At 32.8% G+C, this 15000-nt stretch overlaps 1 protein-coding gene across 1 annotated transcript in view; it reads left to right on the plus strand.

The window, feature by feature from the left end:
• Positions 1-164: 164 nt before the first annotated feature.
• The window catches only part of LOC125034640 (heterogeneous nuclear ribonucleoprotein Q-like), an 89125-nt gene continuing 74289 nt past the window's right edge, over positions 165-15000 (plus strand). The window contains exons 1-2 of the mRNA XM_047626542.1: positions 165-304; positions 4234-4657. Of these exons, the coding sequence (XP_047482498.1) occupies positions 4584-4657 (74 nt within the window). The 5' untranslated portion in view covers positions 165-304; positions 4234-4583. The remainder of the gene's footprint in view (positions 305-4233; positions 4658-15000) is intronic.

Here is a 15000-nt window from a genome sequence, read left to right on the forward strand (position 1 = left end):
TAGATATCACATCAATCTGTAAGGAGTTTTACTGCAAACCCAGAATCCCTTATGCATGCAACAAGAAGAATGTCAACTCGCGATACAAGTCTAATATTGAACATAAACATGAGTTCGGTGCAGGAAGGATGTTGCAGAATTCCCTAGTTCAAACGGCCGTTATAGAAAGTGCGCCTAAACCACATATGGTTCAGTAATGCGCTGAGAGCCTTTGGTCAGTTGCTGTTCTGAATTTCTTTGTCAGCCATTTACCCCTTCCTGCCTGGTTGAACCTCCCATGGAAACCCTTCCTTCACAATACGAGGTATGTGTGATTCGTTTTTTGTGAGTGAATGTGTGTGTGTGTGTGTGTGTGTGTGTGTGTGTGTGTGTGTGTGTGTGTGTGTGTGTGTGTGTCTGTGTGTGTATGTGTGTGTATGTGTGTGTGTGTGTGTGTGTGTGTGTGTGTGTGTGTGTGTGTGTGTGTGTGTGTATGTGTGTGTGTGTGTGTGTGTGTGTATGTGTGTGTGTATGTGTGTGTGTATGTGTGTGTGTATGTGTGTGTGTGTGTGTGTATGTGTGTGTGTGTGTTGGTGTGTGTGTGTGTGTGAAATATATTGACCATAAATATAACGAGGTAAATGTTGATTACAAACTGTTTCTCCATTTCCCAAGTAAGCTGAATGGAAACGTCAGCATTCCTTAATCACCCTGAATAATGATGATAAAATCGAATTTTTTGCAGCTTCTTTTCACCACAAGATAACAGTAAAACCTTATTTATCCGTAAGCCTATAATTCGTACAGTCATTTAAAAGAGCGAATTCTGATTATTCTGTTTTTGGATGCCGTTGCTGTGAATAACATTGCGAGTACAATATTCTGCATGCAGTTAAATAAATGCTATATAAAGATGCATGAAATATCTTCTCATTACAGTTTTCGCTAAAAATCTAATTATAAATAAATTCTACAATATAGAAATTTGTTTTCTTTAGTCACCAGGGCCCCATATAGAAAAATGTGTCCCGAAAATTACCAAGTACTAATACTGAATATTTCCTACAAGTACAGAAACTTCGTGCAAAATTTCTGAGTAAGATTTTTTCATCTGACATCTGATCTATATGTGAATTCAGTGATTTTAGTTCCACTCCTGTCAAAATTCCCCATTTTGCTTTCTTACACCAAGTACTTCATTTCATATCTTACGTGTGTGCAGAAGTAGTATTTTCTTGAAATATGTTTCAAATCTTTTATATATTTTGTTATATTTATGAGCATGGACGGTTCACGGTAATCATCCATAAATCTAGACAGGTGGTAGCTAAAGCTTGGCCATCTTTCAAATACAATAACTATTAAGACTAAAAAAAAAAAAAAAAAAAAAAAAAAAAATCAGCGCTGGTCACTATATTACCAAATAGCCCTCGGTAATGTGCATCTCCTCTGTAATTCTTGTTGGGAGGCATTGACATTTAGATTTTAAATAGCAGCCAGAATTTTCTTCGGGAAGTAAAGCCATAATGTGTTTAGATGGCAAAATACAAAATATACAACAACAGTACGAAGAAAGATATAATGCTACTTCTTTATGTATCTGTGAACTAAACATCACCTTTTCATTGCAAAACAGTCATCGTGCAAGATGACTGAAACTTGTTTTCAAAGTTGTTTCAGCCTACCCAGATTTGTAAATATTTACGTAGCTTCCGATTGCTATAAACTATAGAAAGGATATTCATTTCCGTATTGAATATAATTTTACGCAGGTTATGACATTCTGAGAAGCTGATCGAATGCGCTATATTAATTTCGTTATTGGCAGTTATTACTTACATGGTCACACAAGGCTTAACACAATTATAACGCCTTCATTCGTGACGATGAAAGTCCCCGAGTTATTCTTGTCATCTCATTTTAAAGTCATGAATTACTGCAATGCCTTCATTTCCCCCGAGGCAGTGTACCGGAGTCTTGAACTATCCGAGAACATGAATGACTGTCTAATAATAGAGAACTAAGTGACTGTATCTACATAGACTGAATGAGTTAAAAAGCAATTGATGAATAAGTATCCAGGTCAATAGTTACAAAAGTCACAAAGGATGGATCTAACTTTCCCCATCAAGGACCTCAGACCTGGGAGTCACAGTTATCAATGGCGTGGTCGTTATCGACTCCTCCACTGCTAATCCACTTTTTTGCATAGCGAACAAAAACGAGACAAGCCCTCTAAGTTTGCTTACGCGGCAATGGCAATACAAGGGATTTTAACTATTTTGAAGAAAGTGAATGAGAACAAACGGTAACTATTAAGATTTACTTAGCTGAACAATATAACTGACTCCTATGGAATGCTAGTGCATTGCATATTGATTGCATATTGATTGGTGACTGTGCCTTATACTATACGTCTAGATTGAATTCACGGTAAATAAAATCCCATATCTTTAAGTGTCTAAGTACTACTAACTGAACGAAAAATCTATTATTTAACTTCTGAAAAAAACAGTACATGTATACACATATATGGCATGTATGTGTTTGTATATATGGATGTATATGTATATATATTATATATATGTATATTAAAAATATATATACATACATGTATATATATGTGTGTGTGTGTGTGTGTGTGTGTGTGTGTGTGTGTGTGTGTGTGTATGTGTGTGTGTGTTTGTATATTATATATATATATAGATAGATAGATAGATAGATGTATGTGTGTATATATGTATATATATACATATATACACATATATGAATATATATATATAATTCGTTGATTGGAAAGTGTGGACAAAAGGGATGATGTAACTCGTCCCTATAATGCAAGCAATGAGCCAAGCGAGATTAGTAATTAACATCGATGAATGCAGTGTACAGGGGAACCTCCAAGGCCGTGGCTTCACACACGGGACGGTAAGCTATACACTAAATACTTTTTCTTCCTTTGGCTACTTAAATCTGTAGGTCCGCAAACTGGTGTCCACGCGCTGGCCATAGAAGCATATGTGAATAGATACATTTTTCGAACGGAGGTGATGCTAGATTATATGCTATATTTCGTTCAGTTATACCCACAAGACTTCTCTTAGAGAAACCGGTTTTTCAGGAATGCTATTGAGAATCCGCGTACTCATATTGGACTACAGTACCATAAGTAATATATATATATATATATATATATATATATATATATATGTTTGTATATGTATTCATATAGGTATAAACACACACGCACACACACACACACATGTACTCATAGATACACACACACACACACATGTACACATAGATACACACACACACACACACACACACACACACACACACATATATATATATATGTGTGTGTGTATATATATATTATTTACACACATACACATATATATGTATATATACATTATATATATATATATATATATATATATATAAAGAGAAAGAGATACACACGTATTTATATATACATACATACATACATATATATACATATATATATATATATATATATATATGTGTGTGTGTGTGTGTGTGTGTGTGTGTGTGTGTGTGTGTGTGTGTGTGTGTGTGTGTGTGTGTGTGTGTGTGTGTGTGTGTATACGTGTGTATGTCTGTATCTATCTATCTATCTATATATTTATTTCTATCTATCTATGTATATATATACACACACGCAAACACATGCCTGTGTGTGTGCTCGTATCACACATGATATATTATGTATATGTATAGGTATATCTATATATCTATGAGTATATATATATGTGTGTGTGTGTGTGTGTGTGTGTGTGTGTGTGTGTGTGTGTGTGTGTGTGTGTGTGTGTGTGTGTGTGTGTGTGTATGTATGTGTGTGTGTGTGTGTGTGTGTGTGTGTGTGTGTGTGTGTGCGTGCGTGTGCGTGTGTATTTGTGTACATGAATGTATGTGCATAATATCCAGCAGCTTAATATATACTTGTTCTGTAGTATAATGTACTTTGATTAATATAAATTATATGGCCTCCGCAAAGTATGAAAAGATGGAGGGTACTACCACGTGTTCACCTATATTACGCCAAAGTAAAATGGATCTAGTGATTCTAAAGGATAATCTAAAACGTGAATCGGTCTATTTATAATTATTATTTTCTTCAAGCGTTTAAAATTTCATTACTTCACTTTTATGATGTATATTGTCAAGTACTCCATAATTAGACCTCTTACTGGCACACCTGCGCATTAACATTTTTTTCTGTTCTGGTAACAGATGTTAAGAATGGGGAATGCCAGCCACACCTGCACCGACACAATCCACATGTTGACGGATAGATAAATGCATACATCTTGGTGAAAATCGCGAAAAAGGGACTGCTACCATGAAGCCTGATAACAGATCATAGAGAACCCCATATCATGTGACAGCTACCATGAAGATATGAAGTGCATCGTAACGGCCCCCCTGAAGCCAGAGAGCGCATCGTGACATTCGCCTGCAAGGAAAGACACACCCTGGCAACATGAGCCACTCGCTCTCCCGGGTGGGATGGGGCGGGTGAACACTCGCGGGGCAGTAGTACCCGCCAGCCAGGAAGTGACAAAGGTTTTGCCAACGCCTAAATGACTCACCCCTTTCCTGCATGGCCGTCTGACTCACCCAGTCCAGTTCAAATGACTCGTTTAAATCAGTCCAGGTAACTCACCTCACTGTCTAATGTAACTCGCATAACCCAATGACTCGTTTAAGTCAGTCCAGGTGACTCATCCTGATCTTTTTAAATTATTCTAGTCTTTCATTTCAGATTCTGTTCATCTGTCCTTATCCGATTGGCTTAATGTAACCCACATATTTTATCACTTCGCCAAGAAATGTTTTTCTTACTTCGACTTGCTCCATGCAAATAACTTTGCTTAGTGCTAAATGCTTTATTCCAGTGTTAGGATGAAGTTATATTCCATTTGTTGGTGCAGCGCATCATAAACTGACTCAAACAAAATATCTTTACTCTACGGAGCGTATACGCCGATGACAGATCGTGTGAGTTCATGCATTTGGATGCTCCAAATGCCACTCACACCTCTAACCCACGTTGCTTGCGCCATCTACGGACCGTTTTAACCGGACCTTCTCCTGCCATCCACCCCCGCCATGGTGCTTGACATGGCAGCTGACCAGGGGTGTTTCCCCTTCCTCCATCCCCTCTTCATGACGCCTGGGCCAGACATCGATAATTTGCACATGACAAGTTATCATGGCGCATGAAGATTAGATGAATACGTAGTGAAGTTGAATTTTCATTTTTTTTTTCTGTATGTTGCGATCACTCCGGACTTTCCCGCAAAATCGAAGATATAGGCTAGAATTTGTTGTTAGAAAGAAAGGGACGCCTTGCTTTGTTCCTCAATGTGCATTGTATGCTGCTTGCACGCTACCCCAACACGCCTGACCCAGACAACCTCTCTGAAACCACACGCGAGTAAACTGCTTTTAAACTGCCACGTCTTTCGGAAATTTCAGTATTTGCTAGGATATTAGAACAAAATACATTTGTAACATACGACGCTTTTACTCCATCAGAATTTGGACGTTATATCATGCACAGTCACATCTACTAAAAATGTTATGAGTCAGGTATGAATGGCATGAATAACTCCGTTGAAACGGACCATCGCATAAATAAATACCATGCCAGCTGCGTATGAAAAGGGTTAAGTATATACCTCTCAAGTAGATCGTATATTATTACTCGTTGAAGTTCTATGAGTGGGTTAGATATCATGGGCGAAGTATCTAGGGTAAGAAAATGAGGTACCACATGCATTGTCTGCACATAAAGATATAGTAACACACTTTTAAATCAGAATTTTGCAGAAAAGCGGTAAAAAAAGTACCTTTTCTCTGAATAAAGATTTTAGTAGTTGTGGGTCGCCTACGTCAAATGAGTCCGTAATTTGTGAATGCTTAGCACATAGTAACTCTTTTTGTGGTGAATATACGAGCTATATATTTTAAATAGCTCTGAGCATGGACTGCGGGACATGGATAGGTGGGATTAGTGGACATCTTTTGTGTCCAAGTAGGAAAAAGTATAATACTAAATGATGCATGTAAAAAATAAAAATTATAATAATAATAAACGTGGATGCAGTCACATTCCATCTAAAAGGGAGCAATGTAATGACATTTAACGGGAAGGTGGCTTGAATAAAATGTATCACGTGTACATCGGGGAATGACCACGGGTGAATGGCATGCAATGAGTTGATGGTCTGCAGGAGACATGTGTATCAAACGACCGTGGTGTATGATTGGTGAATGAAATGTGATTAATGGGCAGCTAACCATGGCTTGATGTACCTTGACGGTTTATAACAGATGTTATTAAACATGTTATTATACCTAAGTTAGACCTACATGTGAAGTACACGACATCAGGATTAACCAGCGTGTACGAGTCAAATTAATCAGCAATACCACATAATTGCATCATTACACATGAACAGCGTTAATCTCCCGTTTCTAATGGTTTTCCATATCGATTAATAATGTTGGGTAATTTTCAAAATCATTACAATGAAATGATAGTGTTACGTATGTGTGACGAAAATACTATAACGTCTTTACCGTAAGCATACATTCGTGACGTGATGTAATTAATTGCACGTTACTTCAGCCCCCCCTATGTTATCAGTCAACTTGACAAAGTAGAAAAAAATTAGCTTGTGGTTCTATAATCTGATGATTTTCATACGACGTTATTTCGTCGTACCATGAGCTGTACGACGTCATGACTTAATCCATTGTAACTTGATACATCTGGTGCATTATGAACGTTGTGTAAACATAACGCATGGCGTCAAGATCCCTCCAGTGAATAATTACATGTTATCTTTAAACGAGGAAAATTATATTAAATATATGCAATATGAGGCTGATAATTGACTTGAGGGCTATATACAAAAAATCCCTAAGTTCAGTAATTGGATCAAATCATTATGATAACATTGCCACTTGGTATTTGGAAGCACAATCATTAATAGGCAGACTATCTGAAAGAATAGTGACTTTACAGTGATTTGCTTACTAAATGTGCAAGTATAAGCTCAGCTATAAGGGAGCGAGAGTTACATGACATCATACTGTTAAGTCAATCATCTCTGATTTATAATTACATTTTCGCATTTTTTCTGTTTAGAAGTCAATATATATATTTTTTCCTAACCTATATGTATTAATTCGGATGCCATTATTGATTTCTCAATGTAAATATTTTGTTGGCGTAGTCTGAAATCCCATTCTTTTTTACACTCTGTTGAAGTTAGTTGAAGCCAGCGCCAAGGGAGGCAGCACCGTCGACAGGTGGGCGCGCGACAACACCTTCAGCCTTAGACGCACAAACGAAACATTCCTTTCCATTTCCTGTCCACTTTCCACATGACAATTTTCGTGGCTATTTGATGATGAACTTATGTGTTATAGTAGAGTCGTCTGGATGGATGACTAGAGCATGTCCTTCACTCGCTATGGCAGAAAAGCCTCCTTAGAAACAAGGTGCATTTGTGACGCCTCCTCGTGTTCGCGCCACACTTTGGGAACGAGACGCAGGGCAGCGGTGCCGCCTCTCGCGTCGCGGCCCTTCCACTTCGCCTTAGACTGGCTCTTAAGGCCTGAATTGGGGTAGGCATGATGTAGAAGGGGGACTGCTGCGTCGTTAAGGGCATGGCAGCAGGAGGGCACGGGCGCGGGGCGGGCGTCGGGCGGGCGGCGGCGCGCGTGGCGGGGCGGGCGCCGTGCGCGTCGCCGCGTGGCCCCCGTGCGGCCGATCACGTTGCTCGCTCGCCATTTGCAGCAGCCGGCCCTCGCGTATGTGCTCGGATATACGGACGCACTAAATTCTAAAGCATCCAACCAATTTAGTAAGTTGACAGTTCACTACTTGTTTTGAAGAGGATGTGTAGATCACCTTATGATGCAGTTTGGGAGCGGAAAATACTGTCTTGAAGTGAAATAGTTCATATACATCGCGGGGGTGTGGAGAGGGTGACTGGGCCGTCCGTTGAGACCGTTGCACGTTGCATTGGACGTGACGCCGGCTGCATTGGGGTTAGTTTGCATCTGCGTTGAGAAGCGAGTGCATTTCGACGAGTGTCAGTGAGATTCCGGTGGTGGGATGAGGTGATGTGGTGAAGTAGGCGTTGTCGTGGTCAGTGTTTTGGCGGGAGAGCGAGCCGTCACACAGCTGCTGGGACTTTGTTGTTGTTTGTGCTGTGTCACACCTTGGTGCTCCTTGCCACGAGTCTGGAGGTAAACAACACGCCAAGGAGGTTTCCCGGGTGCCAGTGGGATGTTCACCAGGGACGCAATTCGTGTGTTGTCCGTCGTGTAGTAGCGACTATAGGCCTATTTCGGAGACGTTCTTGGTGCCAGAAGTGATGTCGTGGATTGAACGACCGAGTGCTTTTGGCGATCGTTGGCCGTGTTGTTAACTGTCAAAGTATGTGGTTTCACTGTCAAATTATGTGGCTGAACTGTCAAAGTATGTAGTTGAACTGTCAAAGTATGTAGTTCAACTGTCAGAGTGGTAGCAAGATGGTTAAGTAGTGTCAGTGGCTTAGAAACAATGGACTTCGGGTTCTTTTGTGATTTCACAGTAGAGTGTGAGGCTGGCCTTACCTGAAAGGAATGATAAAGGAACTGTTATGTTGGTCATGCAGTATTAGTCATTCCTTGTGGAAACCATTCTTATTTGCCTTTTGTCATGTGAAACAGCCCTATAACTCCTGAAGTATATGGTTTTTGAACCACCTGTGTTATGAAATGTCTTTGTGCTTGTACCAGACCAACTCTATAAAAAGCAACTATAAAGCAGAGCAGATAGTAGTTCTTTGTGAAGTTTATGGTTTTTGGTCTGCAATTCTATAAAGTTTTAAATATAAAGGAGGCTGTACATTTTATATGGGAAAAGTGATTTTGAAAACATCAATGAATGTTTACACATTACAGTATCACATTAGGAGATTAAGATTATTAGGTCTTTAAAGATAGGAGTTCAGTAATTTCAGCTTTAGTAACATCAGAATTCAAAGAAATGGTTATTTTAGTTGTTTTGTATAACAAAAGATTAATAGTGGAACATTTATGAATGGTTTTAGCAAAATATTTCTGTGTATATGTGCAAGACATAGTTCTACAGGAAGGACACAATACATAAAGATATAAATGTATAATATTTGGATATTTGTTTATATATATTTTTTCAAATAATATTAGGCAAATTATGAATACAATGAAACTTCAGCAATCCAGTTATACTTGTCAAGTATATGTTTTAATCCAGTTTTATTCCTAAATAATGTACTTGATCACAATTTGCCTCTTCTAAAAGACAAACATAGATATAAATATATATATGTATATATATGTATATATACATATACACATACACATACACATACACATACATATACACATACATATAAATACATATATGTATATATATGTATATATATGTATATATACACATACACATACACATACACATACACATACACATACACATACATATACATATAAATACATATATGTATATACATGTATATACACATACATATAAATACATATATATATACATATATATTTTATATTCATACAAATGTGTATATATGTATGGTTATTTGTATATATGTGTGTATATATACATGTGTATATATGTATACATGTCTAAATGTATGTATATATGTATATGATGTATATATACATGTGTATATGTATGTATATACATATAGATGTGTATATGTCTATATGTATGTAAATACATATAGATATGTGTATATATGTATGTAAATATGTATGTATGTATGTATATGTACACATGTATATGTATGTATATATACATACATATATATATGTACATATGTATATAAGTATATATATACATGTACATACATATATATATGTACATTTACATATGTATATATGTACCTGTGTATATACATATATATATATATAGACATGTGTATATATATAGACATGTGTATATATATATATATATATATATATATATGGACATGTGTATATACATATGTATATATATATGGACATGTGTATATACATATATATATATATATATATATATATATATGGACATGTGTACATACGTATATATATGGACGTGTACATACGTATATACATGGACATGTGTACATACGTATATACATGGACATGTGTACATATGTATATACATGGACATGTGTACATACGTATATACATGGACATGTGTACATACGTATATACATGGACATGTGTACATACGTATGTACATGGACATGTGTACATACGTATGTACATGGACATGTGTACATACGTATGTACATGGACATGTGTACATACGTATGTACATGGACATGTGTACATACGTATGTACATGGACATGTGTACATACGTATGTACATGGACATGTGTACATACGTATGTACATGGACATGTGTACATACGTATATACATGGACATGTGTACATACGTATATACATGGACAATTGGACATGTGTACATAGTATATACATGGACATGTGTACATACGATATACATGGACATGTGTACATACGATTTACATGGACATGTGTACATACGTATATACATGGACATGTGTACATATGCATATACGTGGACATGTGTACATGTATATATATATATGGACATGTGTACATATATATATTGATCTGCACATACGTATATACATGAACATGTGTACATACATATATATATATATATATATATATATGGACATGTGTACATACATATGTATATGGACGTGTACATACGTATATATATGGACATGTGTACATACGTATATATATGGACATGTGTACATACGTATATATATGGACATGTGTACATACCTATATATATGGACATGTGTACATACGTATATATATGGACATGTATACATACCTATATATATGGACATGTGTACATACCTATATATATGGACATGTGTATATCGTATATATGTGGACATGTGTATATCGTATATATGTGGACATGTGTACATAAGTATATATGTGGACATATGTACATAAGTATATATGTGGACATGTGTACATATGTAAATATGTATATATGTGGACATGTGTACATACCTATATATGTGGACATGTGTACATGGACATGTGTACATACGTATATATGTGGACATGTGTACATAGGTATATATGTGGACATGTGTACATATGTATATATGTGGACATGTGTACATACGTATATATGTGGACATGTGTACATACGTATATATGTGGACATGTGTACATACGTATATATGTGGACATGTGTACATACGTATATATGTGGACATGTGTACATACGTATATATGTGGACATGTGTACATACATATATGGACATGTGTTCATACGTATATATATGGACATGTGTACATACTTATATATATATATGGAAATGTGTATATACGTATATATATATGGACATGTATACATACGAATATATATATATATTTGTATGGACATGTGTACATGCGTATATATATATATATATATATATGGACATACGTATATATATATGGACATGTGGACATAACTATATATATGGACATGTGGACATAACTATATATATAGACATGTGTACATACCTATATATATGGACATGTGTACATACATATCTGTATATGGACATATGTACATATGTATATATATGGACATGTGTACATATGTATATATATGGACATGTGTACATATGTATATATATGGACATATGTACTTACGTATATATATGGACATATGTACATGCCTATACATATGGACATGTGTACAAACCTATACATATGGACATATGTACATACCTATACATATGGACAAGTGTACATACCTATATATATAGACATGTGTACATACCTATATATATGGACATGTGTACTTACCTATATATATGGACATGTGTACATACCTATATATATGGACATGTGTACATACCTATATAAATGGACATGTGTACATACCTATATATATATGGACATGTGTACATACCTATATATATGGACATGTGTACATACCTATATATATGGACATGTGGACATACGTGTATATATATGGACATGTGGACATACGTGTATATATATGGACATGTGGACATACGTGTATATATATGGACATGTGGACATACGTGTATATATATGGACATGTGGACATACGTGTATATATATGGACGTGTGGACATACTTGTATATATATATGGACATGTGGACATACGTATATATATGGACATGTGTACATACGTATATATGTGGACATGTGCACATACGTATATATGGACATGTGGACATACGTATCTATATATGGACATGTGGACATACGTATATATATGGACTTGTGGACATACGTATATATATGGACATTTGGACATACGTATATATATGGACATGTGGGCATACGTATATATATATGGACATGTGGACATACGTATATATATGGACATGTGGACATACGTATATATATATATGGACATGCGTACATACGTATATATATATATATGGACATGTATACATACGTATATATATATGGACATGTGTATATACGTATATATATGGACATGTGTACATACATATATATATGGACATACATATATATTACACGTGTACATACATATATGTACATGTGTATATATATGTACATGTGTATATATATGTATATTTATTTACATAAGTATATATATGTATATTTACGTACATGTGTATATATTTATATTACGTACATGTGTATATATAAGTTTATATATGTATATATGTGTATATACATTTATATGTTTGTATGTGTATATATACTCAATTACGTATATGGTTATATATGTATATATGTATGTATACATATATTTACATATATGTAAAAAAAAATGCATATATATATTTACTTATATCAATATACATATATATCTATACATATATATGTCTATATACATATCTATATATATTTGTACATGTATATGTATATTTATATGTATTTATATTTATACATATAAATAAATGTTTACACGTTTATACATATATTGATACACATACGTATTACTTATTCATATATATATGCATACATATATCCATATACGTATACATTTATACTGATACATAAATATATTTATTCATTTATACATTTATACATGCAAGTATACATATATATGTAAACTCATATATGCGTATATATATTTACACATAGGAATATATGTTTACATATAGATAAATATCTATACATATATGTGCATAGATATATTTACATATACATATGTATACATATCTATACAGAGATATGTATCTATACATACATATGTGGCATATATATGACAAACATGTAAATATAGTTGTTAAGAATTTATGTATATATATTTATGTAAATATTGGTATATATATGTATATGCATCTATATTTATATGTATGTTTATGTATATGTATGTGTATGTATGTATATATGTATATATATGCATATGTGATTGTATATATTAGTATATTATGTTTATGATTTATATATATATGTTTGTGATATAAATACATACACAAGTAAATATGTATATGCATAAGTATAAATGTGTATATTTAATATATATAATATATATTTATATGTAATATATATCTATATATGCAATGTATATATATTAATATATGTATATATATGTATTATGTATATATATGTATTATATATACATGTATTATGTATATATATGTATTATGTATATATATGTATTATGTATATATATGTATTATGTATATATATATGTAATGTATATATATATATTATATGTATTATATATATATATATAATAATTTGAATAAATATAATATATATAGGTAATTTATATATATATAGATATGTAATATATATGTGTAATGCATATATATAATATATGTAATATGTATATATTTATTTAAATGTATGTTTATATATGTATACAATTAATATATTTATGATATATAAATGCATGTATTTATTATATATGTATATATGTATTTATATATATTAAATATATATATAATATAAACATATATGTATATGTATATATAATATATCAATGTATTTATGATATATATGTATTATATATATTTATATGTAATATATAATGTATATGTAATGAATATATATATATTATAATTATATGTTCTATTCTCATATCATCTATTATCATATATATTATATACATATATATTGTATACATATATAATATATACATGTATATACTATATATATATATATATATATATATATTAAACATTTATATGATATACATATATATATATCACATATTACATATATAAAACATATATATTATATACACATAAATCACATGTACATTATATACATATATATCACATGTATATTATATACATATATATTACATATATATTATGTACATATATATCACATACATAATTGTATATATATTGTATGTCATCTATATATTATATATATGTATATATATATCAACTATCTATACATCTTTGTGTTTTATATATATATATATTATGTTTGAAATATATATGAAATATATCCTATATATACATTTTATATATATGTATATAATCTATATCGTATATAATGTTGATAATATATTTATTATAGGTGGATAGATAGATAGAAAGATACATATAAATACACAGATATAGATGTATGTATATATTCATATATAGATTCATGTGGAATTCATGGTGAACAAATTACAAGTAGAACAATGAAGGAAACTACAGGAAAACATGAATATTCATATTTATATATTCATAAAAATATTCATATATATAGTTATACATATATAAATATATATTCATATATATGTATATATATAAATATATATATGTGAATATATGAATATATATTTTAATATGTATATGTATATATATGAATATATATATAAGAATATATATATATATAAGAATATATATATATAAGAATATATATATAAGAATATACATATATATGAATATACATTTATATGAATATACATATATATATGAATATATATATATGGGAATTATAATATGATATATATAT

The sequence above is a fragment of the Penaeus chinensis genome, chromosome 18, assembly GCF_019202785.1.
Source record: "Penaeus chinensis breed Huanghai No. 1 chromosome 18, ASM1920278v2, whole genome shotgun sequence".
Taxonomy (NCBI): Eukaryota; Metazoa; Arthropoda; class Malacostraca; order Decapoda; family Penaeidae; genus Penaeus; species Penaeus chinensis.